The sequence below is a fragment of the Macrosteles quadrilineatus genome, unplaced genomic scaffold, assembly GCF_028750875.1.
Source record: "Macrosteles quadrilineatus isolate MER2022 unplaced genomic scaffold, UCM_ALF_1.0 Scaffold_4__1_contigs__length_99947679, whole genome shotgun sequence".
In the NCBI taxonomy this organism is placed as follows: Eukaryota; Metazoa; Arthropoda; class Insecta; order Hemiptera; family Cicadellidae; genus Macrosteles; species Macrosteles quadrilineatus.
In genome coordinates, this window is record NW_026542597.1 from 96866162 (window position 1) to 96893285 (window position 27124).

The 27124-nt window shown below is 34.8% G+C and overlaps 2 protein-coding genes across 4 annotated transcripts in view; one reads left to right on the forward strand and one right to left on the reverse strand.

Annotated features, from left to right (window-relative positions):
• Positions 1 to 1811: 1811 nt before the first annotated feature.
• Positions 1812 to 27124, forward strand: part of LOC128992541 (elongator complex protein 2-like) — a 43061-nt gene continuing 17748 nt past the window's right edge. The window contains exons 1-9 of one of the 2 annotated variants that reach the window (XM_054416166.1): positions 1812 to 2083; positions 6298 to 6478; positions 7560 to 7700; positions 8365 to 8529; positions 19245 to 19391; positions 21300 to 21518; positions 22155 to 22387; positions 25870 to 26043; positions 26577 to 26762. In XM_054416166.1, the coding sequence (XP_054272141.1) occupies positions 1946 to 2083; positions 6298 to 6478; positions 7560 to 7700; positions 8365 to 8529; positions 19245 to 19391; positions 21300 to 21518; positions 22155 to 22387; positions 25870 to 26043; positions 26577 to 26762 (1584 nt within the window). In that variant the 5' untranslated portion in view covers positions 1812 to 1945. The remainder of the gene's footprint in view (positions 2084 to 6297; positions 6479 to 7559; positions 7701 to 8364; positions 8530 to 19244; positions 19392 to 21299; positions 21519 to 22154; positions 22388 to 25869; positions 26044 to 26576; positions 26763 to 27124) is intronic. The other variant, XM_054416167.1, reaches the window with a different exon arrangement.
• On the reverse strand, positions 12696 to 17650 carry LOC128992542 (bromodomain adjacent to zinc finger domain protein 2B-like). Of its 2 annotated transcripts, none has more exons than XM_054416169.1 (2): positions 17553 to 17615; positions 12696 to 13837 (listed from the first exon to the last, which is right to left on the reverse strand). In XM_054416169.1, the coding sequence occupies exon 2, from the start codon at positions 13783 to 13785 to the stop codon at positions 12859 to 12861; it is 927 nt and encodes a 308-aa protein (XP_054272144.1). In that variant the 5' UTR covers positions 13786 to 13837; positions 17553 to 17615; the 3' UTR covers positions 12696 to 12858. The 2 variants fall into 2 exon arrangements, with proteins under 2 accessions (XP_054272144.1, XP_054272143.1); XM_054416168.1 differs by lacking the exon at positions 12696 to 13837 and adding an exon at positions 14509 to 15692 and having other exon boundaries at positions 17553 to 17650.

The window sequence follows — 27124 nt, forward strand, 5'->3', positions numbered from 1 at the left end:
ATATTGACTTGGGACCACCGCCTGTATTTATTGAGTGGTTAGTACTTCATTTTGATAGGGAACATGTTTTTGGCCGCCATCTTGGATCCGCCATATTGGACATAGATAATTTTCTTTCAATGTAATGATAGTGTTGTGACACATCATTACCAACTACATTTTTACACTGATTTCAATGCCGAAATCCGTTTTTAAATATCTTTATTCATTTAGAAGATATATACAAAAGAAAACTCTGCACCATACATTTCTTATGGACGTTTCGTAGTTTGATATATTTTTTAAAATTATTTTTCTTATATCTCCAGTTCTTATTAACGCTTGTAGTTCGTTCTAGGCTTAAAATATTCAGTAATGTAAGGGCTTTCATTTGAGCTCTTGATCATTAAAATCAGACGAGTTAAAGACCAGCTACAAACCTCAGAACAATATTAAATTTAACTTTTTATAAATATATTTTTATTAAAAGATTTATAACTCGGGTTGTTAATACGTCACCAAGTTCTTTCTGGTCTCAAATTACTCAGTGAATGTTTAGCTTTGATTTTATTAATCACTAAACAAAATCTGACAATTTTAAAATGAGTCATGGTTCTTAATTTAACATTAAAATTTATTTATTTTGAAATTTGTCTTTAGTTAAGGACATATATCCCAAACCCTAATAACTCCCGGAACGTAATCCATAGCTAAAATAAAAGTCAATAATTTGGCGAATTATTTAAGACTATAAAGAGTTTTGGGAGTTATTTAGAATTGGGGATATACGTCTTTAACTAAAGACAAATTTCAAAATAAATACATTTTAATGTTAAATTATGGCCCATGACTCATTTTAAAATTGTCAGATTTTGTTTAATGATCAATAAAATTAAAGCCAAACATTTACTGAGTAATTTGAGACCAGAAAGAACTCGGTGACGTATTAACAACCCGAGTTATAAATCTTTTAATAAAAATATATTTATAAAAAGTTAAATTTAATATTGTTCTGAGGTTTGTAGCTGGTCTTTAACTCGTCTGATTTTAATGATCAAGAGCTCAAATGAAAGCCCTTACATTACTGAATATTTTAAGCCTAGAACGAACTACAAGCGTTAATAAGAACTGGAGATATAAGAAAAATAATTTTAAAAAATATATCAAACTACGAAACGTCCATAAGAAATGTATGGTGCAGAGTTTTCTTTTGTATATATCTTCTAAATGAATAAAGATATTTAAAAACGGATTTCGGCATTGAAATCAGTGTAAAAATGTAGTTGGTAATGATGTGTCACAACACTATCATTACATTGAAAGAAAATTATCTATGTCCAATATGGCGGATCCAAGATGGCGGCCAAAAACATGTTCCCTATCAAAATGAAGTACTAACCACTCAATAAATACAGGTGGTGGTCCCAAGTCAATATCTCGAAAAAATGTGCATAACAAATACATGTGAAATATGTTTTTTTAATTTGTCCAATGTTGAAAAAAGCCGCCATTTTAAATTGTGATTTTAGTGGTTTTCTCGTGCACCGATTTTTGGCAACTTTTAGTATGTCATTCTGCAAACCCAACTCTACAAAATAAAACCATAAAACGTTTTCTTGCAATTTTTTTAAGGTCATATCCTATATTTACCCGACTAGATCGGGAATATAAACTTTGGATCAAACGATTTTGGAACATTTTTGAAGATGGTAGCAACAACGTGGTGGTGGTGGCAACAATGACTGCGTGATTGGATTGGATTGGATTGAACATTGAAGTGAAATGTCAGTGGAGTGAGTGTGAGCGTGAGTGAGTCCCCAGTCGTGTTGTGAATGAGTGAAGTGAAGGAACATCCATAACATAACCTAACAATATAATGTAACCTAACTCAAAAGTTATCTCTGTTGATTTCTCGGGCTTTTATGTCACAAAATAATATTTAATTTTGTCAAGAATTTGCTTGAGCATGGAACCTGTTATAGCTAGTGTACAACCTGTTTTCATATCCTGTGGATGCAACAGAACTCCTCATGCAGCTGACTGGGGTAATAACGGCCTTATCTGCTATGGTGCTTGTAATGCAGTAGCCATTTATGATCCCAAGGTAAATTTTGATTTTAAGTTCCCAACATGTAATTTATTCATCTATGTTTTTATAGTGAAACCCTCATGAGACCCTCCGATTCAATCGGGGTAGACTTCTATATCTGTTGGCACAAACAACCGAATGAAAATATCGATTATTCGATTGTTTCATTCGATATATCGTTTGGTTAGTTAGGTTAGGTCAACCTTACCTAACTAACCAAAGGATATATCGATCTACCCTTCCATCTACCCTTCAGTCGCTTTTATGAAAAATACCAAACCAAAAACGTTATTTTCAATCATAATAAGTTAAGGCCTAGGCCTATTTATTTATTTATTTATTTAGGCCTATTTATTTATTATAAACGGCGATACACCAATACAAAAGTAATACAAATATAAATATGATGGGTTGAAAACAATGTCCAGTTTCACAGTTTGATTTAACACAGAATGAATTGAAAACAACTACATCCAACAAACAATCAAATTTTCAAATTAATTCAAAAAAGGCAAGGTCGTAACATTTAATTTTTAGTAAGCAATAACAAGTGAAGAATAAAGACTCCGAAAAAAGAATAACAATAACTTAAACTTTTACAAAAAAGATAACAATACCGGTAATAGACTTCAACAAATAGTAACAATAACAAGACGACAACAAAACCTATAATGACATAATTCTATAAGATCAGCAACAATTTCTTTCAACAAGAATATAACTATACAAATAATGACAATAACAACGATATGATAACAGTACGTAACAATATAATAACAATAACAATGGCCATGAATTAACGACAGATTAAATTTACAGTTTTCTTCTTAAAGGATTCGATGGTGCAACCAAAAAAGTCCAAGTCAGCGCAAACCTCATTCCCAACTCTCATGATCCTTGGTATTGTGCTCTGGTAGGTATAGTTCGTTGGTATGAAGTGCTTGCAGAACAGCTGTTGTCGGCGAGCATGATGGGGAACGTTGAAGTCCAATTGATGGAGGATCTCAGGACAGTCGATCTGGTTGTTAACTATCTTGAAAAGGAACAGCAGGTCAAGTAGCATTCTTCGGGCAGATAATGATGGAAGGTTCAGACGGTGTGCCATTTCATTCAAGTCAACATCCCAATAACGTTGTCCCTGTTTAGCTCCAACTAGCCGCAAGAATCTTTTCTGTACTGCCTCGAGCTGAGAACAGTGACCAATCTGATGAGGGGTCCAAACTACAGCAGCAAACTCCAAGACCGGCCTTACCAACGTGACGTAGAGTGTTCGTAATGATGAAATTGGAAAGTCCTGTCGACATGTCCGGTTGATAAGGCCCAATACACGGCTCGCACTGCTACAGACGTTCAAGATGTGGTCACTAGGGTTTAGATCTGGTGTCATGAGCACCCCAAGATCACTAACTCGATCAGCTCTCCTGATAATTAATCCTTGTAGACAGTAATTAAATTGAAGGGTCTGTCTAGCTCTAGAGAATGACATAACTAGACACTTGGCCGGGTTCAAGTCCATCCCATTACGAAGACACCATTCAATCACTCCATCCATGTCATTCTGCAGCTCAACTTGTTGTTCCACCGATCCAACTTCTCTATACAGCTTGACATCATCGGCAAACAGAAGAAAATGCCCTTTGATGAACTCAGCTATATCATTTATAAAGAGACTAAACAAAAATGGTCCAAGATGAGAGCCTTGGGGAACACCTGAAGTTGCATGTATAGGTCCTGAGAGGGCTAGAGCATATTTAACTCGGAGAGTGCGATGTGTCAAGTAGCTCCTGAACCATTCCAAAACCGATCCATTGATTCCAAAATCCTTTAACTTGTTCAGCAGGTGGGGGTGGCTAATTATATCAAATGCCTTGATGAAATCCAGGTAGATACAATCCAGTTGATTTCCATTGGAAAATGCGGATAGGATACGGCCAGTGAATACGGTTAGGTTCGTAGTTGTCGATCTTCCTGACCTGAAGCCATGCTGTTCAGTGATTATGGTGTTCTTAAATGCAAAGGACATTCTATCGAGGACCAAGCTCTCAAAAACCTTTGCTAGAGCTGGCTGAATAACGATCGGCCTGTAGTTTCTGGCGTCAGACAAATCACCTTTCTTATGAATCGGTACAATGAACCCCTCTTTCATATTTCGAGGAAATATTCCCGCTCGCAACAATTTGTTGAAATAAAGAGTTATTATCGGAGCTAAGGGTTCAGCACAAAATTTGAGCAGACTGGCTGGTATCCCATCTGGTCCGGCCCCCTTTTTTGGATCAAGATCCTTCAGTTTTTTCTCGATTTCAGATGCTGAAACAGTTATGCTTGCCAAGTTGATGTCCATATTGTATGAATAGTCCGGGGCTTCATTCACTGGTGGTCTGTATATCGAAGAAAAAAACTCAGCAAACATTTCACACATATCAAGTGGATTAGTTGCGACTCTGTCTTCTAGATGAAGAATTTCCTGTGTTGAAGGTGATTTTCGTAGACTGCGAATATAGCTCCAAAAGACGTTGGGATCGCTGTCTAGACTCTCGCCGATTCTATTGATGTAGTTGGAGTGACACACTCTTGCTAGCCTTTTGCACTGGCTCCGAATTTCTCTGAATCTATCCAGATCAGCAAGATTATGAAACTTCTTGAATCTCGCATGTACTTGTTTCTTTTTGGATACAAGACATCTTAACTCCCTAGTAAACCATGGAGGGAAGGATGTCCGTTGCACCGGTCATAAAGGACAATTCAGGAAAATAGTTTCTTTTAAATTGTTGCTAAATTCAATAAACAATTCTTCAATACAGTCAATAGAAACTGTAGATGGCCTAATGTATTGACTTCCCCACTTTCGAGAACCATTTAAGTTAGGCCTAGAAGCTTTAATTAAGGGTTAAATTCTTAAAAACAACGTCTCTCTACCCAACCAAACAATTATTTGGAATAATAAATTACATTGGCCTAGGCCTGCTACCATTTTGTAAGGCATTAAATCCAATTGTAAATAGCCTTCTTAGACGAAGATAACGAAATGTAACTTTTGTCCTAACCTAAAAAACTTACGGTAGGTTGATTTTTATTCGGAAAAATTGATAACAATAGATTTACATTTAAACAGGTGGATTTGTAGCCTACATCTAAGTTAAGTTCTGCTGATGGGTACACTTGGATATATTTAGTTATCGGATGAATGACGATATAACTCAGGTAAATATCGATATTTATCTGGTTCAATAATTAATATCGCAATGATTTTAATTTTATCATATAATATAATATAAATAAAAACAATAACTATAACGGTAGGCCTACTTTGGTATTATCCGAGTTATCATAAATATGTTGTTGACTTTCCTCGTTTCGTTATGAATCGAACGATACCAGATAGCCCTAAGTTATACTTTCGCCCGCCAAATCCCCTCCAAGTTAACCGGAGCGTGTGCATCACCTGTCACCGCCTTGTATCTGGGTCAGTGTCCTGAGTGATGACTCATCTTGTATCGTTCGATTCATAACGAAATGAGGAAAGTCCTACAAACATATTTATGATAACCCAACCTAACATTACCGCCTCAGCGCTCTGTAGCCTATACCTACTTGGCGGAGTACCTGTGGCAGCTAGCGGCGGCAACGCATTCAACGCAATCCTCGTCGACATCGCTGCCTTCTGGGAAGCAGAACTCAAAGGCCGCTTATCGTAATCGTGTAAAATTTGGACAGTAAGTCAATTAAAGTGTGTTCTTTTCAATTATGTAGTTATTTTTGGTCTCTGGTAAAAAATCCCTCTAAAATAGGTGGCCTCCGGATAATACCAAAGTACCACTATAACATTAACAAAGCTTTTTATTCCTTAGTTTCCACTTAACTAACACTCACTTAGTTCACTTAGTTTGCTAGTATCTAATAATTTTCTTGAATTAGTAGATCGTTATTGTGAATTTGTTCCAGTTTGTCAACTTGTATTTATTGTTGCTTGTTATCCCGTAGCTTGTACTGTTCTGAATTGTATCACACGATATGCAACTTTAACTTAAGCTATCCTTACCGTGAGTGTACACACTGACCACTCGTTTTAAAAGAATTTTTATTTTTGTGATCAAAATATGAGAAAATAAGTTAAAAACAAAAATGAGTTATCCCTGGATTTCAAACTGTTAAAGTTAAATTAAAATGTAGATTAAAATGTAACCAATCTATGATACACTAAACTTTAGTCATGCTATGCTTATTTTCAGGATCATGGTGGAAAGGTTTTGGCGACATACACTGGTCATCAGGACCGAGTAAACGCTGTAAAGTGGGTTAAAAAGATTGACAATTCACCAGAAGATGAATTTTTGTCAGTTTCTACTGACCAGTGCGGCTTAGTTTGGACCAAGGAGAAAGATAGGTTCGTTGTGACAAGTGTACTCAAAGGTAATAAAATGATACCTACGTTAAAATATATTTAGTGGCAGAATTTGTGTTATATTTAGGCCTATTATTCTAGAGTACGGTATATAGGCAACCTAGATTTATGGTGTCGACTGGCATGTCCTAGAACTTCTGGGCTTTGTTATTACTGATACGGTACCGTACTTATGTTTGTGTTTTATTTACATTTGTAGGTGCTGTTTTAAATAAATTTAGTCAACTTTGTATGCAGTAGCATGATTAATATATCATCTTTCATCCTGTAATTGTTCTGTATTTTTCCCAACACGTGTTGGGAGTAAAAAAGGTCCGTGGTAGAACTTTACGGAATAGATTAAGGATTTTTTAATGCTGATGCTTGTAATTTTTTAATTGGTTTCGTGCTATGGAGAAATAATGGTTTAGGCCTATTGCAATTTAATCATAATTTTGGACGTCTTATAATATTGGCTGTGTAAGAAATTAGGCTTTAGGCCTAGTTATTGTAGGCTAGCATTTATTTACAAATTAACTCTTAATCCCAGGGTCGTTTATATCGGAGTATTTAGCTGCACCAATAAATCTTCGCCACGTTATCCGGTCCTCTAATATCCACTGCTCCAAATTTCTCCATATCCACTATCACTTTTTTCCACCACCTCTGCTTGGGTGTTCTTGGAGGTCGCCTCCCATCAGGGTTGCCCTCAATACTTTTTTCAGAAGACATTCCTCACTCTTCGCAGTAGATGTCCTGGTCATCTGATTCTTCGACACTTAATTTCTCCAATCAAGTTACATCTGCGATGTTTTTAAGATCCCTTATCCATTGTATTTTCTTCTCCAATCCCCTTGTTCACATATATGTCCATTGATTTTTCACACTTTATTTTCAAATAGGCCTACTATTCTTTTTCTTTTCATCTCTTTTATTTAGGCCTATAACCATTAGAGAGATGAATTATGGGCACAGCTAAACAACATAAATGAATTGACACATTTGTAGGTTACACATACATAAAACATGTGAAAAGCTACTTGCACATTTTTGTTTGATGTAGTATTTGAAATAATGATACTTTGAGAGTGAGTTGCTATTTGTCTGCAGGTCACCAAGGTCCAGTGAATGTGGTCGATGCAGTATATTGCCGTCTCTCAGCTGGAAGACGTAAGATCGTAGAGAGCCTCGTCATTGTGACCGCAGCGGTAGACTCTACCATTAGGATCTGGGAGCGTAATCAAGGGGATGGTTTGTAACCTTTTAGTAATCCTGTTAGCATTTTCAACTGTCACTTGTTGTAAAAGTCACATTTAGAAATGTAGGTTGATTCTGATGATGTTTGATTCCGATACTAAAATATAATTCTGGTAAAATATTCTTGATGTCATTTTGATTCCAGAGATCAGGATGCCACAATGAATGAAAGCAAAGCGGTTGAAAATTAACTAGGAAGATTAATTTATAAAAAATATTCACAAAATAATTTTAAATTTGGATTATCAATTTTTTTTAAAATATACTACATATTATATTTATCTATCAATTCCAAATTTAACTAAACACCAAACTAGGGATTATCAATCCCAAAATTGAAAACTTATTTCAATTTTTTCTAGGGGCTTTAAATAATTTTCGGATGGGAATTTCACAATATTATCATGATTGCAGAAAATGCCAGCGAGGTCAGCGCAATTAAAGATGTCGCTGTGTGCAGATCATTGGGTTACCAATAACATGAAGGTTGAATCATGTTTAAATACTGTCTAAAACGTACACATTAACTACTATTCTGGATTGGGTAACAAATACAAAGTATAAAGAATAGATTCCTCAATTCCACTAAAGGTTTTGGAGGAATTGGATTTCTACCTTAGTTTCGTAAATTAACTGGGACTTTTGTTTTGGTCAACAGCTGTGGAGTGTAAGAAGGTTCTGTTGTTGACGTCAGGGCTGTGCATGGCCGCCTCTTTAACTGTTTCACCAGGTGGTTTTATCATCTTAGCCGCTGGCCTGGACGACTCCAATATACATGTATATACATTCAGCCAGCCTTCGAACCCCGCCTTAAACTTGACAGGTAACTAGAAAATGAATTACTACACCTATTTCACTGGAATAAAATCTTACCAATCTAGGAATGAAACCTCAATATTTGCCAGCTTTATGGATTGGTCCAACGCTTTTGATAGCATAAAACATAAAACAGTTAATATCATTATTTTATGTATGAAGGTAAAAACAAATCCACTAAAATGATTTGACTTAGCCTATACTGGTGAACATAAAAAGGACAAACTTTGTTTATTTGATTCCTAGATTGCAGCACATGTTAGGAACAGTATTAGCCTTTTAGCGAATTTCCCTATAGAGAAGTAGCTATTACCGTAGGTCTCATGGTAAGACCTAAGCCCGGGACCGATTTACTTTTTCATTTTGATGTCCCCAGAGGCCAAAAACACCATTCGTTCAAATTTATATATATATATATATATGTGTCCATCCGCACGATAACTTGAGTAATTTTTGTCCGATTTTGATAAAATTTGGTTTGAAGGTGTAAGGCAGGATAAACTTGAATGAGTTCGCGAACCAGCATGATCGGACTATGGGAACGGGGGTTTATGGGGGGTTTTATGGGGTAAAAATAGGTTTTTCCCATTTTTGACTCTAAAAACACAAAATTTCACAATTTCTTTTTAAACCATTTTGTAGAGCTTAAAAAAACAAATAATTTAGTATATTGAAGCGTTATTATGCGCCTAATTGTTACGGAGAAAATTCAAAAAAATTGTAATTTTAAAATTCCCATGTTATTCTTATGGAGAATAAGTCAACTGTTGTAGTTTGCTTGTTTATGAACATATTTTGATCAAATTTGGAAAATACATTAATTTCTTACTAAACCATAGTACCTTTTAATATTTTACATTAAAAAAAAATTTTTTTACCCTCCCTGTTGCAGCAAACCTAAGTACTCATTAAACTAATTCTGTTTAAATAGGGAATAAATGTGATATTTTTAAGGAGACAATCTATAATATTAAAACGAAACAGTGTTTTTTTATTTCACGATTCTGAATCAACCACTCGACGGATTTTCATGATTTTTGTGTTGAAAGAAAGATAATTTTTAGAACTAGGGAATGTCGAAGCCATAATTTTAGTTTAGGGTCCCAGTTTTTTAGAAATTAAGTTTTAATTTTTAAAAAGTCTAGCAGCCGACGCTAAGATTCTAAACTAGCTTTTGGCATAAAATAATTTGCTTAACATAACAGCTGTAAACATTCAGCTTTTGTGTCACAAATTCAGCATTTGGATAAAAATGTAAAGACATACTTAGGGTTGACTTATTTATACTATGTCTAATACTAATCATTGATACGTTCAATTCTTCTGTAAGAGGATGACAGATAATTAAATATACATAGTATAATACTAGGAAGTTCAAATTCTTTTTTAAAGCAATATTTGTAATCTTCGATTTGTTTTAGAGTAATATAATTTGTTTTAACTAACAGCTGGTTAAATATAAACTATGGAACTATGAGGTTATTTTATTTACTCTTATTTTGTCATAGTAAATAAGTAAGATTAGTAGAGATAGTTAAACCACAGTTTTAACCAAAATTAATTAAACCACAGTACAAATCGAGGCTCTGTACACAAGTCTTAATAAAAAAGGATAAATGCAAATTTTTTTACTGCTCCACTTTTCAAGGAAAGATTAGAAAAATAACGATGTTTACATGTCTTAATTCTTAATGGTAGCTTTTTGTTTACAATTAATGTTTGTCTGTTATTTAACTTTAATGTTATTTAATGTAATGTTATTTAACTTTGTTTGGATTAGGCCCGGAAATAGGCTATTGATGTCATAAAAAGAAGATCAAGAATAATCAGGAATCACGTTTTTAAATTACCACCACAACCTCAGCCGGGTTTAGATAAACAGATGGATGACATAAATTGAACACAACGTCAACATTGACCTAGGATATTGCAATTAGACAAACCATCCTTTTATGAAATCGTGTTCAGTTGTGGTTACGTTTAGGGGCGCCTATATCAGCGCCCCCAAACGTGAAAATATCACTTTTATTTCAACTATGAATATATTGTAGTTTAAATGAACTAATATGGGAAATTACGATGTTCGTTTATTCAATGAGGGTGGGTTAATATCAAGGATAGAACTGATAACGGTATGGATAATAAACATTGACAATTACGTCATTAGCTTTCCTAGCGTGTTTACATTTTATATTCCTGCTACATGTGACCAGTTCTTTTTTTCAAATGAATGTTTTTTGAACCAAACAGCTGTTTCAAAACAAACTGTTATTGTTTTTACTTTTCTTTGTTTACACTTATTTATTTAGCAATTAATGCAGTGAAATTGATATAAAGGATAGGAGTGACGATTAGTTTTAATGTTAGGACACCAAAGTTAAATTATGTGTACTGTGAATTTTATTGGAAATTATCGTTTTATTTTAGTTCGTTTCTATTCAGACCTACTGGAAATTGTGTATAGTAGTTGTATTTTGGTGATAATTATGGAAGAGGCAGGTATGCTATGGAAGGTGGTGTCGTTGACTAGGTCTATTCACTTCTCAATTGACAAAATTACTCTCTCTACCGTAGGCTACTTATGGGTACACTTCCATATCCGTTGGCACAAACAACCGAATGAAAATATTGATCGATATATCGTTTGGTTAGTAAGGTAAGGTTAACCTAACCAAACGATATATTGAAATAAACAATCGAATAATCAAAATTACTCATTCGGCTGTTTGTGCCAACAGATATGGAAGTGTACCCCTACCGTACTTATAATCAGTGTGCGTCTGTGCGAATCGGCTGCAAATCTCACTTCAAAGCTTTTCACATCGTAAAAATTGCAGAATTGCTGTTTTATTGTAAAATTTTCGGATTTAAAATGCATATCGTATAGGCCTATGATGGAATAAAAACATATTTGGTTACACAACATTTGTTTACAAGATGATTTTTCACATTAAAACTGCAAGATACTTTGCCTTTATTTGTGTAAACTAGCTGATCTGAATTGTACACGGTTTTAAGGCCCCCCATACACGTAACGATCTGCCGGCCGGCGAGGGCCAGAAGGCCAAACTCTGTGAAAGGAGGGTCCCCATACACGCAACGATTCGCCTGCCGGCCGGACTGAAATTTTTCCGCCTAGTTTAGTTTAAATCTAATCAGGCAGATGGAAATTCGCTAAGTCTGCAGGTTTGCTGCGGCGGGGGTATTATACTTTTTTTATTTGCTTTTTTATACTGATTAATAAAAATGTTGAAATAATTTTGTTTATAATTATTTTTTGTATTCAACCAGTCCGTCATAAATCAGTAGATATTTAAAAAAGTTACAAAAATCAAGTTAAAATGTGGAACGTGCATTTTGCGTTATGTATGAGAAGGGAAATCCCGTCTCGTCTCGGCTTGAACTAAAAATCCAATCTCGTCAATCCCTACTTTCTAACTTTAATTCCGACTTCATCAATGAAAAAAACAAAAACTAAATTCATTGTGATAGAACTGCAAAATACTCTAATGGGTTCCAAACTGCACCAGGAGAACTAGCAGTACTCCTGCCCCGAAGTCTGTCAAGCTATAAATAAATAAATAAAAATGTCTTTATTTATTAAGCGTTTCTCTGGTACACCAGCTTTTCAGAACAACTTTCGTCACTATCTACTAGGCTAGCAGCACAACCATAGAGATTTGATAGGCCTGTGCTATACTACGTAGGCAATTTTGCGTACCCACCCGTAATTGCAAAAACGTTACGATAGGGAAAAGATCAAACAAAAAAGAATGATAAAAAACATCAAATGATTATTTGCAATGGACACAACGTATAAGCTCTGTTGTGATTTTTCCGTTTACAAATTATTCTTTAAGTTTACATATAGTATATGTTTCTTCAAATCAAGCAACGATGTTGTCGTTAATACGAAACCAATATGTCTTTGCCCAAACAAATGTCAGAGATAGACTAAACTATACCTCTAAATTTATTCAACTTATGCACAGTTATGTGACGTAAAGTGTAACCCTTTTATTACTAGACTTACCTATTTTAATTCCTGAATAAATCACATAGCTTTTCTGCTCTTTTAGTGATAGAATTATTAAAGTTCCACTGTCTTACATAGTCTGTAAACAAAGTAGGCCTACAAACAGACAAATATGAGTTTTTTCTTGTGTCCTGGAGTCCTTTTCTAACATGTAATATGTGTCCAGGATTTTAGTTGTAGTTGTAATAAATAAAAGTATTAATTAGAAAATAAGTATATTTCTGTAGACTTTCTCAAAATCTGCTTGGTTATTGCAGAACAAGTTTTAGAGATGAAACTGGGCCAGCCATTTGTTTGAAATCATACATCAGATAAATCGTTTTTCCCCACTATTTTCACTGGTTGTCTTGGGGTTTCTTGCGGCCTGAGCCGACCTAAGCTGATTTCATCTTCATCGACTTCATACGTTGTATACACTCTCCTTGCCTTCTTTACTTTCTTCTTCGGCCCTCTCACTTTTTTCTCCTTAAGTTTACTTGCTTTTGGAACATTGTCTTTTTTGGATTCTTTCCCTTTCTCTTTTTTGTCTTTTGCGTCCTTTTTGTCTTTCTCATCCTTCTTGTCTTCATCATCTTCATCATCTTCATCGTCTTCATCCTTTTCATCATCTTCATCGTCTGTGTCTGAAGAGTCTGAGTTACTCTTCGACTTATTTTGCCACCTGAGCAGCGTGCACCTGCGGCTGTGATTATCCTCTTCTGCTCCGTGTATTTTTTCTGGTTTCATAATCATACCTTCTTCTTCAAGCTTTGTGTTGATGGAATGCTTCGACATATACTCTGGGGTTTTATCCATAGAGTTAAGCCATGTTACCGCAGTATCGATTGGGATGTAAATCACAAATTCTAAATCAGGATTTTCAACTGGTGAGTGCGTAGAGTCTATTCTGTATACGTACGCATCTTTATTTTTCCATGTAAACACTTGGGGTTTTGTTAATGCCATGCTTGTTTTTCGAGGTGCAATACTTTGTTCCACGATAGGTTCCCATGGTGTTTTTTGTGATATATTCAGGTGTTCATTGGTTCTCGATTGGTCGAAGATTGAGATCTTTTCATAAGGTTTTTCTTTGTAATAAACATGCTGAGGGTTTTCTAAATCAATTAAAAACGAATTTTCCGGACTTTCATGATTATTGAATGATATGTGATTTATCGGCTGGTTCAAGTTGTTTTGTTCCTTGTGTGGGTGTTTTTTTCTAAATAGTTTTCTCAGTAAATTAGTCATAACTTTTTATGTAAAGTACGCTTAACTGAATAATTTCCTTTATTAATCAACCCTGAAACAAAAACTTCCATCAGCACAAATCATAATTATTATAAAATCACAAAAAGATTATTTACACGTGTTAGTATTTAAGTCCAAGCATGCAAAAAACTCTGAACGAGATCCAGAAACCCTTGTTATCTGTATGGTTCTTTTGTCCTTTGTTGTTTTTGGTACAAAGTATGCGCCAAATTTTTGAGTTTTATGCATCAGGCAATTGGACACAAAGATTAATATTTTTGTTATTTAGTTAATATCTTAATTATGAAAAGCATCTAGTTTTATTGGCACATTGCATTTATTCAAGTTTCATTGTGTCCCAAGCATATAGAACTATCTCTTGAGGGCTTTAAATATTGAATTGTTGGTATTTGAACACAAAACAATAGCAAAATTGTAAATTTGTCCTTAGCAGACTTTTTGTGATGTAGATAGTTGAGAAATATTGAGATCTCCCAACTAACATACGAATATAAGTACAGATTTTACAAACTCCTATCCAAGTACTTTGCTGTAAACTGAGACTTAAATTATCTTTAGAAAGATTTAAAGTTATTTGCGTTGGAAAGTCTATATTAAAAAAAATAGTGGTTTTTTTGTAATTTCTCAATCTAATTCACTTAAAGACATAAGTTTAGTGTTTTTTGAACCAAAATAATCTATGAAAGAAAAGTGTACTTTACTCAAATTTAATCAACCAGTATATAAGTGGGTCTCTTAATACAAAATCTCTTCTTATAAGCCAAGTAATACAATAGAAAACATTATCAACACTAAGTTCATCCACTATTTTGTTTTTTGACGCAGCAAAATCCTTTCGTCTTCTGGGGCATAGGGAGTTGGGCGTTTGATCTTGGTTCGAAAGACAATTTACTTTCGCTACTTTTATCACTTTTATCTTTTGAAGAATCTGCAGATTCACTTGATTCTTGAGATTTCGGTTTTTCAATCGCTGGAAGTTTTGAAGAATCTTCAGATTCACTTGATTCTTGAGATTTCGGTTTTTCAATCGCTGGAAGTTTTGAAGAATCTTCAGATTCACTTGATTCTTTAGATTTTGGTTTTTCAATCGCTGGAAGTATTGAAGAATCTTCAGATTCACTTGATTCTTGAGATTTCGGTTTTTCCTCTTCCGAGTCGTCCAAGTCGTCATCGGGCGGAGACGGAGGGGGTGGAGATATTTTCGGTGAATTACGTCGTTGACTCACCATCGGGAGCACAATGATGTATTGTAGGTTCGACTGTACCCAGTATTGTGAAGATGTAGGGTTTGATGTTAAAGCTGAGTAAACCTCTTTGTTTTTGTTTGCCCATTTACCTTTTACAGGGTCTTTATCGCGAAGATTTTTATTGGACAATGTCGAACGGGTACGTTTACTTTTTGCTGGGGAATCAGTTGTATTTTGATTGGATACTTTTGAACCTTTAGGTGCCCGTTTACTTTTTGCAGTTTCTTCATTAGGTGTATTTTGATCGGACTTTTTTGAAGGTTTATGTTGAGGGAAAAACGAAGGCTTTCTAGTTTTCCATTTTGGTTCAACTGGTTCTTCACCACTGCTATCGCTGTCGGACGATTCTTCTTTGGACACTTTTGGCCTAACATGACTTAAATCCCTCCTTGTGGGCTTCCTCGAGGATACGTTTTCCTCCCTGTTTTCCTTCGTACCACAAAATTTCTTCGGTTGAATCTTCTCGAATAAAATTTTTGTTTTGGATTGTTGTCCGTTGGTCTTGATGTTTACACTTTTAGATGATGTATGTGATAGTGTTTTACATTTTGTACATAATATTTCACAACATTTATGTGTTGGTGTGCACACAATCGATTTGATCTTTTCACACACTGGCATTGTGGGTGGTTTTAATATCTGAAATGCATATTTCAGATTTCATCACTACAACGGGAACTATCTAACTAAGATATTTATTGAAATAATGTTGACTTTGTTTCATAATCTTATACTAAAGTTGATTGTATATGTTCACAAAGTATGTTATCAAAATGCTTTCTATATAATGTCTAAAATGAACAAAGCGAAGTATGAAATTTGCTTTAAGCCGTTGCTATTAAAGGTTAAGTGTAGGCCTATAGGCTAAAATACGCTGGTGTGGGGCGTTTTTAGACTTTTGTTCCCTCGTTTGACATCAACTAATCTCATCTAAAATAAAATAACCTAAAATTTAACCTAACAATACAAAAATGTTTCATTATTCCAAAAGAGTTCCTTTTTAAAACGTTTTTATTAGCTCGCTTTCTTGTCCGGTAAAAATTTTGCAATCTATTTTATACTAACTTCCCGATGAGCTGGAGACTTGAAACTTGAAACACAGCTCACAAATGCAAAATTATATAATTTAATTTTCATATTTCCCTTGGGCTACGCCCCATGGGCTTGTTTTTGTTAACTCGCTTTCTTGCAAATTTTGATACTTCCCGATGAGCTGGAGACTTGAAACTTGAAACATAGCTCACAAATGGAAGACAATGCAATATTATATAATTTAATTTTCATTTTTCCCTTGGGTTACGCCCCATGGGCTTGTGTTTGTTAACTCGCTTTTTTGCAAATTTTGATACTTCCCGATGAGCTAGAGACTTGAAATTTGAAACACAGATAACGGTGATAAACAGATAAAGGTGTTTTTTAATAATGTCAATGGTTATTTCTGTAGTATTCTATAAAGTAAACAACAAATTGAATAGATTGATATATTTTTTGTAGGTAGGCCATATATTCAATCTAATACATAAATATATGAAAAGAAACTCAAATACACCTTAGATTTCCCACATGCCTCTGTCTTAATCTGATATAGATGCTTGAAATAGATTTAACATCCACACACATTAAAAACTAAAAAGTTGAAAATAATTAAAAAATAAAAATATTTTTTTTAAAGAAAAATAAAAATATTTTTTTTAAAGAAAAATAAAAATATTTTTTAAAACAAAACATTTTTAAACGCTCTAAAAAGTAGAAAATAATTTATAAATATGTGGAGAGTATAAATACTTGTAAGATTTCAAACAAAAAACGTGGGGTGCATGCAATAGATAATAATACATTAGTTCAATAGGTGAAGGTAATTTTAATTATCTATTGAACGCATCCCCACGTTTATCGTTTTAAATCTTACACGTATTTATACTCTCCACATATTTATACATTATTTTCTACTTTTTAGTGCGTTTGAAAACGTTTAGTTTCAAACAAAATTTTTATTTATAAATTATTAAGGTATTAGCCAATCTAATCTAAAATAATCTACTTAACTAACCTAACTTTACCATAGGCCTACACAAAATATTTCAATATTGAAAAGTAAATATCTTTTTGTAACTTAAGTCTTTATTCTATACTTTGCTTGACACACTTGTAATAGGCGTAATAGGCTGGGATGAAATTTGTTTGAGCAAAAATGCTACAAACTTTCAGACAACTGTAGCAAAAATATTATTCTTTAATATATTTGCAACAAAAATGCAAACTAAAATGCTACCGTAGCTTAAACCCTGATAGAATGGCTAGTCAAAGTGTATAAAATCCTAAAAATTTTTTTACTCCATTTATACGTTGTCTGAATAGATTCAGCAATTTAATGCAGGCATTTTATACACAAAAAAACTACTACTAAAGTTTACTAAAATTGGCCTGTTTTTTCTGTTTTGTAAAAACTATTAAAAACAAAATTTGATAAAATTGGTTGGTTAAAAAAATAACTCTTACCCTTCCTTAACTCCTAATATCTAATCATAATTTCATCATTCTTTTTGGTACTGTACATGTAACATTGTCAACAGGGGATTTTTGTGTGTATAATAAAATTAAATATAGGTTATATTATGTTTTAAAAACTGTTTTGTTAATTGCAATTTGAAAACAAACTATTTGCTACCATATGATTGGATTTCTGATAAACTGTGAACATATGTTACAAAACTTGTTTTCTTTTTTCCAGTTAATGTTTGTTGTGAAATTATTTACTAGTAATACAGTTTTAAATTCTGCTTAATAAGTGAAAATTAGGTAAAAAACTTAGGATAAGTACTCAATTTTGTATTTAAGGAATAACCTCTTTTGATTTTTTAGTGTTAAAAGGTTTTGTTTATAAATTTCATAAGGTAGGTAGGCTATAAGGTTATTGGCAAGGGCAATTTTCCTTAGTTTTCCCTACACACAGGGATTTTTTAATGTTTCCAATTCATAGAATTCATTTGAAAGAATTAGCCTACCTCAATATTTGGGAAACAAGTTGTATTTAAAGTTTCTGTTGGGCTAAAGAATACTGAACAATCGTTCGTTTTGGTAATACTGAACTTATACTACTTATGTTAAAATTGCATTTTATGCCTTATCTGCCTAAATTAGACTATTTTAAGCACTTTTTACCATTGGCACTTTTGGGGAAATGTCTATTTCACCCCGAAAATCGCATTTGAAAATCAAGATAAATGCTAGAAATCAATGATCTTTGGGTCTTGAAAATTTTCTTTGTAACTTAGGGTGTGTTTTAGAGAATTTCCCTATAGGGAGGTAGTTATTACCGTAGGCCTCATGGTAAGACCTGGGCGCGGGACCGAGATTTACTTTTTCATTTTGATGTCCCCAGAGGCCAAAAACACTAATCGTTCAAAATTATATATACAGTATATCTATGTGTCCATTAGCGCGATAACTCGAGCAAAAATGATTCGATTTCGATGAAATTTGGTACAAACGTGTAAACATACGTTTATTCGAACGAGTTCGCGAACCAGCATGATCGGACTATGGGAACGGGGGTTTATTTTTATAGGGTAAAAATGGGGTTTTCCCATTTTTGACCCTAAAACAAAACATTTTTCTATTTCTTTTAAAACCGTTTTGTAGAGCTTAAAAAAAGAGATAATTTAGTATATTAAAGCGCTGTTTTATGCCAAACGGTCATGGAGAAAATTAAAAAATAGTGTAATTTAAAATTCCCATGTTATTCTTATAGAGAAAATGAAAATTGTTGTAGTTTACTTGTTTATGGATATATATTGATACAATTTGGCAAATTTATTTATTTCATCCTTTACTATTGACTTATGGTCAAAAAACACTTTTTACCTTCCCCGTAGCAGCAAACCTAAGCACTCATTAAATCTAATGTTATTTAAATAGGGAATAAAAATATGTCTTATTCATGGAAATATTTGAGCAAAAATGTAATAAGACAAGTTGAAATTCGCTTAGTCTGCAGGTTTGCTGCGGCGGGGGTATTTTAGTTGTGCTTGTATAGATTAATTAAAAAAATTATCATGTAATTCTTGACAGCAGATGTATAATGTTTATCCAGGTTTTTCAGGGGTTAAGTTTGTTTAACTATGCGGTCAATATGATTTAAAAAGTAATGCAAGATGCTTATCTTAGTAACTTAATCATGAATTTGTTCAGGAGCTGAGCAAATTAGTTCTGATGAACCCGTAACTAAGCCGAGTGCCAGCGACGACACCACTGCTCCACAAGTTGACAGGATCGTCAAGCAGCTAACACTACGTGGCCACGAGGATTGGGTTACAGCGTTGCAATTCACTTGTGAAGGTTGGTTGAAGAATTAACAAAAATGTTAGTTTCATAAAATTTTTATTGGCCTAAGGTGTTTGACAGTAATTATGGCTCAGATGAGGTTTTTCGTGTTTGATATCACATAGAAATCAGTAATTAGGTACCTCTAGTCTGTTTGTTGGTTACTTTCACAATGCAGTTTTTGTTCCCCAAGTTTAAACAGTTTTACTAACGCCATTGAAATGTTAGTCTAAGATTGATAGCATTCTTAGAATAGAACCCACACATATGGCCTCAATAAATTATTAATTATCAATTATGACCACGCATACTTGGGTGCGTTTTTAGCTGAATACTTTAATAAATGCAAGGTGAGTGAAGAATCAGAATGGAGTGAAGATGTGCTTAGCTTTGTTGCTTACTAAGATCAGCTGTTTAATTAATCAGAAGCATTTATTAAAAGCAACGATCAAGGACACCCGACCTTGTATCAATTGCTAGTTGGATTAGCAATCTCTGTCCAGGTAAAATAGAAGTTGGTTTATCATTCCTGAATAAAATTGGTATATTCAACCATTTTTAGGAATCAAAGGGATTTAATCCAAGTGATTGTTAGTAAAGGTTGGTAAAGAGAGGGTCTACTATAGAAATGAGCCCAGAGTTTATAAAATAGCCAATGTTTTCAAAATTAATTTTTTCTATCAATGTTCGATGGTATGTTACTGATGTTTTGTGAAACATAGATGTTTTTGACTCGATAAGAATATTGACAATAATGAGATTATCAATTTCCGTAACTAAATAACTAAAGTTAACTAAGTAACTAAAGTTTTGTTGGTCTCAAGGAGGAATTGTTTTTTTGTATTTAATCCATTGAAAGGCTCCAAAAATATCGCACACGGACCAGACTTAGACAAAGGTAGAGGGAGACTCAGAATGAGATACCTCTACAGTCTACATTGTTGAGTTGGTTGTTGGAAATGCTGCCAAAAATCTACCCATTTGTAATTAATTTCAGCGGTAGCACTCGTGCTCCAGCATAATCGATCAAGACTAATATTTTGCCTTGTAAATGTGAAAGAGAAATTACCATATCCAGACCGTCTAGCTAGTAGTATTGACTATTGGATACAGAAGAAGACATCCCATCTATATGGATCAGCTGTCGCCAATTTTTTACTAAAAAAGAATGTAGTTGTGTGAGCCAGTCACAGATTGCACTAGTGTCTAAAACTCTATTTTGTACCTTATTTTTTGTTACTGACATAGTTCCTGGGTCACAACAGTTGCTATGGCTCATAGTAAGTCATTCCAGTAGTTTGACTTGGTAAAAACCATCATGTACAGCTCGTGACATCTAAGCTGGCACTTGGCCGATCGCTACTAGTACCTATTTCAAAAACATTATGTCCCGTCATGCGGGTAGCATCAACTGTCCTCGCGACCCATATGAAGGCGCTCAAGTACATAATAAGGGGAGTCAACCCCGTGAAGCAGGGGAAATGTTTGCAGTCCGGTCTTTTCCCTACCTCCACCCTCCTCCCGTCTACACTGCCCGCGCTAGGCCAAGTGCCAGCTTAGGTGTCACGAGCTGTAATCGGCAGAAATCAGTAATTTAGATCAGCGCAATCTGTAGGTGGCTCACATCAACTAAGACAAATTTTATTAAAAACCTGGTTACAACTTTAACATGGGGATGGAATGTCTAGCTAGTAGCTAGGTTAATTAGCTTAAGCAGAAAGCAGATGAAAAACCCAAATTGAAAAACATCGTAGTCAATGTTTGTCCCCTGATAACACGACGATGTTATCGGTAAATCTAAGGTTGACCTATCAATGCTCATCCCTATTCTACTTACACCCCTAAGGGTGAAGGATAAGCAATGTGTTAAGCCATTTGTAGTTATTACCTTCATGACCTTCACAATATAACTTTGTCGTACAGACAGTGGGGATCTGCTGCTCGCCAGTGGCAGTCTGGACGCTACAGTTCGGCTGTGGAGGTTCCACCACACGACGGGTGATGGGGCGAAGAAAGAGCTGACTGTTGAACAACAGCAGATCGCTGTTGGACACAGGAGGCTGGATGTAGGATTGGAGTCTGTACTACTGGGGCATGATGGGAGAGTATACGGCCTGTGTTGGCATCCACCTGTCTTAACAGGTAATAAACAGTATCAGCAATCTGACACATATGTTCTCCCATTAGCCTGTCAACAACACTTATCTTGGGCAAGTGGTGGTTGTAACGACGATTTTTTTGGGGACAATTGCAATAACTTTTGAGCCCAAATTTTACAGCATTGGTGGTTAGACCGTTTTGTTGATAATTAAAAATACCATAACATACTAAATTTTAACAATAATAATAATTTCAACGAGTTTTTGTGAATATCCGATTTTTCTTTTATTTAATGGGTTTTTAATGTTTTTATCGGAAAATCACCGTTAAAAATTAAAGTTCCCAAAAATTCATTAAAATCAGACTGCAGGTGTAGTACTGTACAAATCATACTAACACATAAGCCTAAAATTCCTTACATGTGTGTGTCTGTGTAAGCCTACAGACACAAACACACCACTTCGAGGAATTTTTATAAGGTTTAGTTGGACCTAAAGTGACAATTCTACCCTCAAAACTCAAACTGAAAAATGTTTAAAATACAAATGAAATTTTTATAGAAGACTTTTAGTTCTCAAATCGATTAATTTAATATATTTTGGCCCCTGGAAAAGAGCTTTTTCAAAAGTATAATGTAAAAGTGTAATGACATGCATAACAAAGGCCTAATACTGTTAGACTCAGGCAAGTCGTGGACTCAACCGTTGCAACTGCTGACTGCCTCACTGGACAAGACCGTGGTGGTGTGGGCGCCCGAGGACGGAGGTGGGGGTGTGTGGCTAGAGCAGGATAGGATGGGAGAGGTGGGGGGCAACACTCTGGGCTTCTACGGCACTAGGTTCGGCCCCAGAGGCAACACCATACTAGCACACAGCTACACTGGAGGCTTCCACATCTGGCACAGAGCACAGGTGAGAGAAGCAATGTTTCAAATGCTAATTTTGAACATTTTGATATCAGCCTTGGGGAAGTGATTCTGGTAAGTTGGTGGAAGGATTAGGTAGTTGGGGTCGGACGAGTACGTTCTTCAGGTTTGGAGGTTGCCTGTACACGAGACGGGGAGGTTCTTTGAAGAGATCTTTTGTACTGAATTTGATGAGAACAAACATCAAATTAGAAAAACGCGAAAACCACACATTATTTTTGTAATTTAGCGTTATTCACATTAATAGTTTGCGAGAGTATAATAGCCATTGGTGAAATAATTAGGAAGTTTAATAATTGGAAGTTGAGGTGGACTGCAGGTTCAATGCTAGTTTGCGATCGTGGATAGTAGGAGTGTGTGTGTTGCATTATAGACGAATCCGCCATAACACTCTTTTAGCCATAAATAATAAATAATTTTTCATGCCATAATATTGAGTTAAGAACAGTTGTACTGTGTAACAGGTTGGACTTTGAGACACGCATTTCAATTTCATAGTCGTTGGCCAACGAGAAGGATTTGTGAGTGTTGGATCATCTCAAGATCAGATTAATTTCACACCTCACTGTCGCAGTCGCGGCTGAATTGTAACCACGTCAATCACTTCTCCTACCAAGGGGTTGCGTTCACATTTCTTACAAAAGTATCGATGGCAGTTATACTCAGACATTGAGTAATTACATCACTTATCTTATACACGATTTGTGTTATATTTAACAGAGATATTAAATAATAAATCAAATTGTTGCACTTGTATTGATTCTCAAAAATTATTATTAAATAAATTTAATTGTTGTTTGTCTGTCGAATTCTCAATAACCTTGGGTATTTCATTTCTGGAGAGTACAATTTCATTCAAAAGAGTTTTTAGTAATTGTAGTCAGTAAGAAGCCACTAGTGTGGTAATGTGCAAAGTAGAGTCAGTGTAGTTTTAAGGTTGTTTTCAGCATTGGAAGAACTAAAAGCAGTACCAGGAACCCCCTAAGGACTTCTGGGAATAATATTATCCTACAGGGCCCACTCAATTTTTATTTAACAGCTTCCACTGCCAACGCTCTGTTGTTTATTTTTATTCACTTTGTTCTTCCAACCCAGGGGCAACCAAGATTTTTAAAGAACCAATCAGTTGAGGATCATTTGAGAGTATTGCAAGGAGAGTAGGCCTAGTATATACAGGGTGAGTCTTCTAAGCTGTCCTAAACAGATTACAGTCGAACGGCTTGACATACAGAGATGAAACAAAACTTTTCCCCACTAATTCATACCCAAGGAACAACGTAAAAATGTTTTTACCATTTTTAAAATACAGGGTGTTCAAGAAACTGGGGGTCATGGGTTCGAATCTCAGAGTTTTCAAATGTAAACATATGTCTTAATATGCATCATTGTAAAGCTCTAGACTAGACAAACAATTTAGTGAAAACAGAACTCATTTATCTTTGTCCGTTTCAAAATGGCGGCCGTTTTTATAGAAAATATTGATATTTACAGAATACCCTGTATCTTGAAAACCACTAAACTTATTTTCGTTCTGTTTGAAAATTCTTAATCCTCGTAGGTTCAGCTTTAATTTGATATACGACTAGTCAACATTTAAAAAACTAAATATTTTTTCTATGATTTATTTTTTTTTTTTAGTTGGTAGCCTGTAAATGAAAATTTTTAAATGGCAACATATGTAAAAGTGTGTATAATTTTGAAGGTCTTGTAAAAACAAACAACTTTTAAATTTAAACCTACCGTCTATCTTTGGTCGTTTTATAGTAATTAACCAAAAACTCCAATTGCCCATATAAAACCCATGTTAAACGTACCGTACTGAAGATTAGTGGATGGAGATACACTATTCCCATGGTACTGCGCGTTTAACATGAGTTTTATATGGGCAATTGGAGTTTTTGGTTAATTACTATAAAACGACCAAAGATAGACGGTAGGTTTAAATTTAAAAGTTGTTTGTTTTTACAAGACCTTCAAAATTATACACACTTTTACATATGTTACCATTTAAAAAATTTCATTTACAAGGCTACCAACTTAAAAAAAAAATTAAAATCATAGAAAAAATATTAAGTTTTTAAAATGATGACTTGTCATATATCAAATTAAAGCTGAACCTACGAGGATTAAGAATTTTCAAACAGAACGAAAATAAGTTTAGTGGTTTTCAAGATACAGGGTATTCTGTAAATATCAATATTTTCTATAAAAACGGCCGCCATTTTGAAACGGACAAAGATAAATTAGTTCTGTTTTCACTAAATTATTTGTCTAGTCTAGAGCTTTACAATGATGCATAACATGACATATGTTTACATTTGAAAACTCTGAGATTCGAACCCATGACCCCCAGTTTCTTGAACACCCTGTATTTTAAAAATGGTAAAAACATTTTTACGTTGTTCCTTGGGTATGAATTAGTGGGGAAAAGTTTTGTTTCATCTCTGTATGTCAAGCCGTTCGACTGTAATCTGTTTAGGACAGCTTAGAAGATTCACCCTGTATATTTAAATATTTATTTAAATATATAAGTCAGAGATTTTCTTTTTTTCTTTATACTTTTATTTGGCTGGAGTTTAGTAAATTTTTTTAGCCAGAGCTTAGGAGATTGTTTATTTTTGATGATAGGCCAGGTTCGTAGGTTGTAATTAGGTTAACTGAATCAACGTTCTTTTGTGGTTTATGTTTCTAGTTTTTGAAATCGTTGGTGGCTCCATTAATTTGGGATTTGAAGTGCAGGTGGATATCCTCTATTCTCAATGGCAGTCTCAAGCTTTTGGTTATAGGTATGGGCAATGGACATCCTTTTCCTTACTATTGATCCGGAGGCCCCTTAGGGCTAGGCTGCAGGGGAGTGAACGTTTAGCGTTGTTCGGGTGGCAGCTCTCAAAGTGGAGGTACTGTGTTGGTGGTTAGTGGCTTTTTTGTGAACTGTTGTTGTTATGATCCCGTTGACCGTTTTGACGGATACATCTCTAGAAAGTTGATGGTGGTATCAGAAGTTTCCCACGAAAATTTAAGGGGGCTGCAGTTATTTATGTTGTTTAAGAAGAGTTCCAGGTTTTCAAGACCATGTGTCCAGATCAAAAATATTCATCAAATTAGCAGAACTAGCATAGAGGTTGAAGCGTTTCACTCTTTAAGAAGGTTTCTTAAACTTTGCCCATCTTTACCCATCTATGAAGACAAAGTCCTTCAGAGGACGAAATATTGTGTGCACAGTGTATTTTCTACTTGTTCTATGGCCTACCTACACTTTCAAGGTTAGCTAGTTGCTATCTTTTTCTACAATTCAAAATCCTGGCCTAGAGCCTTTCCTTGAACAAAACCATATTAAATATTGATGATTTTATGAGGGGTAATGAAACATTCCTAACACTTTAGGGCAATACATTATTAAATTATAAAATTAACAAGGAATTAATTCCTAGGACAATTTTTAGTATGAAGTGAAATGAAACATTACAGGTCCTGGTTTCTATAGAAGAAAAAGAAGAAGACAAAAGAACTTTCTGTGTGAGTGAAGATGAAAGCGAAGAATTGTTGCTAGAGCAGACTAGGGGCCCCAACCTGGACGAGTACAGCACCTTCATAGTGATACCCAGTATCTTTGGGAACAAGACCCGCTGGCGCAGAGTGGCTGTAAGTGAAGCTACTTTTTAAAAATACTAATTTTGAACATTTTGAGACTAATTGTAAAACATTGGAACACCCTTATTGTTTCTAGTCTATTTTATTTTATTTTATTTATTTTGTATCTAGTATTATTATTTAGTAAATGACTGGGACGGTGACGTCGTCCTGTAATCCAGCTACTAGGAGGTCACGAATTGTGGTTATTTATAGGCATGCACTGTGGATACGATACTCCCTGGTGTGGATTAACGTCCGCACTAATGAGTACTACGACTATCCACAGTACTATCCTGATAACAAGACCAATTGGTATATACCAAGACAAAAATGTGGTTCGAATTCTACTATAAACTGTAGGTCCCTTATTTGCCATTAGCTGTATGGGCTTTAAATTAACTGCTGTGTCTAGGGAATATGTCGGCCTTAGTCACTAACAAGACTACAGGATCGCGCCACTATTCATACTTGGCTTAAAATACCTACTATGTATGGTGGCCATTTCAATGAGAAGTACTAAAGTAGATTTCATTGTCTCTCAGAGAATTTGGAGTCCCGGGGTCACTGTGGGGGGACATTTCGATCAAGTCAACGACCTCGCCTGGGAGCCAAAGTTTGGACGTTACATCATGACAGTCTCCAGCGACCAGACGGCGAGGCTGTACGCTCCTTGGGTCCGTGGGTTCTCCAATCGTAAAACTGCTACCCTTGAGACGGTTTTGAAACAGGTACTTCTCAAAACCATTTAAAAGAATTCCTTGAAACTTTAGTTTTGAAACATAGGAAATGTGTGTTGTCTATTTAGATGTCTGTCTAAAAAAATACTATTGTATAGCCTGATGTATTTTATGATCTGCCTAATATAAATGTAGTTGATGGTGTTAATGTGTATTGTTCATGGTGTTGAGGTGCCTTGACACTGCTTTGAGGTAGTCACAGACTTCCCTCAGATTCTATCAGATCAGTGAAACACTTTATTGAAAGCTCTGGTTTACTTTACTATAGAATGTTTGATGAAACAGTACACTTGCCAAAATACTTTGTCGAGATGTTTTGCATGGATTATATACAACAAGGTTCAACAAGATAG

Coding starts and splice junctions, on each gene's coding strand:
- LOC128992542 (XM_054416168.1), bottom strand. CDS start 15,674: ATGCCAGTGTGTGAAAAGATCAAATCGATTGTGTGCACACCAACACAT.